At 55.8% G+C, this 3,739-nt stretch overlaps 1 protein-coding gene across 1 annotated transcript; it reads right to left on the bottom strand.

Annotated features, from left to right (window-relative positions):
• Nucleotides 1-611: 611 nt before the first annotated feature.
• Nucleotides 612-1,628, bottom strand: LOC113940426 (olfactory receptor 14J1-like; the record flags this gene model as incomplete). The annotated part of the gene is made up of 1 exon (XM_027631564.1): nt 612-1,628. A coding segment is annotated over one exon (836 nt), but the record flags the coding sequence as incomplete, so codon positions are not given.
• Between the last annotated feature and the right edge of the window lie 2,111 nt (nt 1,629-3,739).

The raw sequence follows: 3,739 nt of genomic DNA, 5'->3' as shown, positions 1-3,739 counted from the left end.
TGTGAACCAGCCCTCAGTCCCTGCAGTCCCAGTGGGTCCCTGACCTCCCTGCACTGTCTCCATGGACAAACAAGCAAAGCAACAAGACTTTAGAGACTCTATTCCTTGGACTTCTTCTCTATACCAGTGTTGGGAAAAGCCTTCAAGAAGTGCCTGGAGGGGAACCCCTTTGCTGGTGGAACTGCTCTTGTGGAGCCCAGCCCTGTCCCAGCAGTGCCCAGGGCCTGTCCCTGCCTGTGCTCACAGGCCTGACCCACAGCAGGACAGTGACTGAGCTGCCAGAGCACTCAGGCCTTGGGCACGGGCAGGAAAGGAGAGGGTGGGAGTGCAAAGAGAGCAGCTCTGAACAGACCCAGTGCTGGGGCTCCCTGGCAGTGCTGGGACTCTTTTCCCCTCCACATCTGCAAACATGGAAATGTCCTCCAGCTTCAGGGGAGGTCTTGGAGGAAGAATCTGGAAAAAAGTATTTGTGTCCTTTCTTACACTCAGAGACTGTGATTCCTCATGTACAAACTAACACAGGGAGAATGTTTGACAAATACCTTGTTGCACAAACTTTTATTTTGTTTAAAGACACAAACAATGATTTCTGATTTCTATATTTTGTGGGTGAAAAAAAAGAGGTAAAGAGTGAATTGTATGGAATGAAGAATAAAATTTCAGTGTTAATGACAGGAATAGTGGGAAAAGACAAGGAAGCCCCCCACTCCAAACACTATCAAAAGCTTTAGAAAGCAGGCTGGGCCCAAAATGTGTTACACAATGAGTGTTCTGCAGAAGAAAAGAGGCAGTTTATTGTTTCTTAAGAAAACATCCAGTCATCATTCTCCTTATGGTATCCTTGAGCTCCTGGTTCCTGAGGCTGTAGATGAGGGGGTTCAGTGATGGAGGAACCACTGAGTACAGAACTGACACCACCAGGTCCAGGGATGGGGAGGAGATGGAGGGGGGCTTCAGGTAGGCAAAGGCGCCAGCGCTGAGGAACAGGTAGACCACAGCCAGGTGAGGGAGGCACGTGGAAAAGGCTTTGTGCCGTCCCTGCTGAGAGGGGATCCTCAGCACAGCCCTGAGGATCTGCACATAGGAGAAAACAATGAAAACAAAGCACACCAAAACCAGAAAAGCACTAACCACCATGAGCCCAATTTCCCTGAGGTAGCCTGAGTGTGAGCAGGAGAGCTTGAGGATGTGTGGGATTTCACAGAAGAACTGGCCCAGGGCATTGCCCTGGCACAGGGACAGGGAAAATGTATTGTCTGTGTGCAGCAGAGCAATGAGAAAGCCAGTGGCCCAGGCAGCTGCTGCCATGTGGGCACAAGCTCTGCTGCCCAGGAGGGTCCCGTAGTGCAGGGGTTTGCAGATGGCAACGTAGCGGTCGTAGCACATGATGGTGAGGAGGGAAAACTCTGCTGACATGAAGAAGGCAAAGAAAAAGAGCTGTGCAGCACATCCCCTGTAGGAGATGGTTGTGGTGTCCCGGAGAGAATTGTGCATGGCTTTGGGGACAGTGGTGCAGATGGATCCCAGGTCTTTGAGGGAGAGGTGGAGCAGAAAGAAGTACCTGGGGGTGTGCAGGTGGTGGTCGCAGGCTACAGCGCTGAGGATGAGGCCGTTGGCCAGGAGGGCAGCCAGGGAGATACTCAGGAAGAGCCAGAAGTGCTGGAGCTGCAGCTCCCTCCTGTCTGCGAATGCCAGGAGGAGGAACTGGGCCATGGAGCTGCTGTTGGACATTTGATGCCTCAGGGTATGGTTTTCTGTTGAGGTAAAAAAAGGCAGAACTGAATTAGGCCAGACTCAATCAGCAAAACATCTTGCATGTCTCATAGCAATTCAGCATTCAGGGCCTCTTTTCAGGAAGATCTCTCTGCATCCCTCTCCCCAAGCTCTGGGTTTTGCTGGCTGAAGGGGGCACTGAGAGCAGGACCCTGGAAGGGGCTCCCGAGGAATCCTTCTTGCTGTGCAGTGAGAGGCAACATGGAGCACAGGGTGACTTCCAATTAAATGCACTTGTGATGTATCAAAGTGTTTCCAGAACTGCTGGTCACAGTTTACCCAAGGGCAGAACAGAGGGAGGGGATTTGGGGGACTTGATTTTGTTCCTCTTGCCAGGAGTGAGTTTGGATGGTTGAAATCTCCGACATTTCTAATGTGCTCCAAGGGAAATCTTGTGGGTCCTGAGAGGCAAAGGGGTGGTCTCTTGGTGCAGAGATGAGAGCTGGCCATCTTTCGTGTTCACAGTTGCCCCTGGCTGGCAGCTTGGAGCTGAAGGGGGATCACCCTTAGGAATTCCCTTAATAAAGTAACAAGGCACTTCTGGGAGCAGAGGAATCCTGGTTCAAAGAGCACATTGACAGAATGCTTGCCTTTCCTCAGGATGCCTGATTAGGATCTCATCTCTATCCTCCCAGACTGCCACACAGAGGGATCATTGCAGCTCCCAAGTACGGTTGCCCAGAGCATTTGCATGGATTTAGCACTGAGCAGTTTTCTCCATGGGGATCCTGTGCAGCACAGAGATACTCTGGCAGAGCTGTGCCCTTCTGGAGGGCACCTGCAGGCCTGCAGGACACCCAGGCAAACAGCTGAATCCCCTGAAAGTGCCTGGAGGGCACTTGGGCACTTGGCTCCCACAGACACATCCCCACAGCAGCACCCAAAGGGTTTGTGTCTGGACAGGAATCTGCCACCCTCAAACCCCACAGTGGCTCAGAAAACCCAACGGTGAGAACAAGGAGAGCCCAGGCAGCAGGGGATGGCAGTGAAATGCCACAGTGCTGCTGCCAAGGGAGGAGGGACACAGAGAGACAGCTGGAAATCAGGGCCTTGTCCTTGCCTGGGCTCTGGCTGCTGCAGGGCAATGCACAGCCCAGGGGCCATGGCCTGAGGGCACAGGCTCTGCTTAGGCTGGGAAAGGAGCCCAGGCAGGAGCTGCTCAGGGAAGGGGTCTGTGCCACAGGGACAGCAGGGAGGGGCCCACATCCCCCTGCCCAGCCCTTGTGGCAGCAGCTGCCTCTCCCTGCCTGCCTGTCTCTGGGTGAGGAGCTGTTCCTGCCAGCAGCCCCTCCCTGTGCCCAGCTCAGCTCCCTGCCAGTGCTGCCAGAGCCATCCCCAGCCCAGTGCCTGGGGCAGCTCTGTCTGGGCAGGGGCTGCAGAGCAGATCCCAGAGACCCTGTGGTGCTGGGAAAGGGGGAGGTGTTCTGGGGGGATGTGCTTCCTGAGAAGGGCCCCTGGAAATGGCAGGAGGTGGAGCTGAAGCTGTGAGGAGCCCTGAGCCTGCAGCTGAAGGGCCCTGCCCAGCCCTGCCCAGCCCTGAGGGGTCACTCCTTCCACCCACCCCTTCTCTCTGCAGGGCCGTGGTAGCTCCTTGGCCGGGCTGAGAGCTGACTCTGGCAGGCAGCAGAGTCCCTGCCCCAGCACACAGAGCCCTGGGGGCAGGACCCTGCTCTGCACCACAGCCCTGGGCACCCCTGGCTGCACCCCCACCTTCCCACCCCACAGCCAGCCCTGCCACAGGGAACCGTCTTGCCCTGGGCCTCTGATGGGGCAGCAGCAAGTCCTGCTCTGCAGCAGCTTCTCCTGCTGCACTCCAGGAAATCCAGCAGAGCCATCCTGGCAGCTCCTGGCACCGCTGCCATTTGGCAGCTGGGAGAGGCACTTGCAGGAACTCCCCTGCACTGCTCTGCAGCCACAGCCTGACCATGGCAAAGGGCTGGCAAGGTTCCTCCCCTGAGCAGCTCTA

Source organism: Corapipo altera, unplaced genomic scaffold (genome assembly GCF_003945725.1).
Source record: "Corapipo altera isolate COAL_440 unplaced genomic scaffold, ASM394572v1 59807, whole genome shotgun sequence".
NCBI lineage: Eukaryota > Metazoa > Chordata > Aves > Passeriformes > Pipridae > Corapipo > Corapipo altera.
Note: the sequence above shows the minus strand (reverse complement) of the source record. Positions and strands in the feature narration are given on the sequence as shown.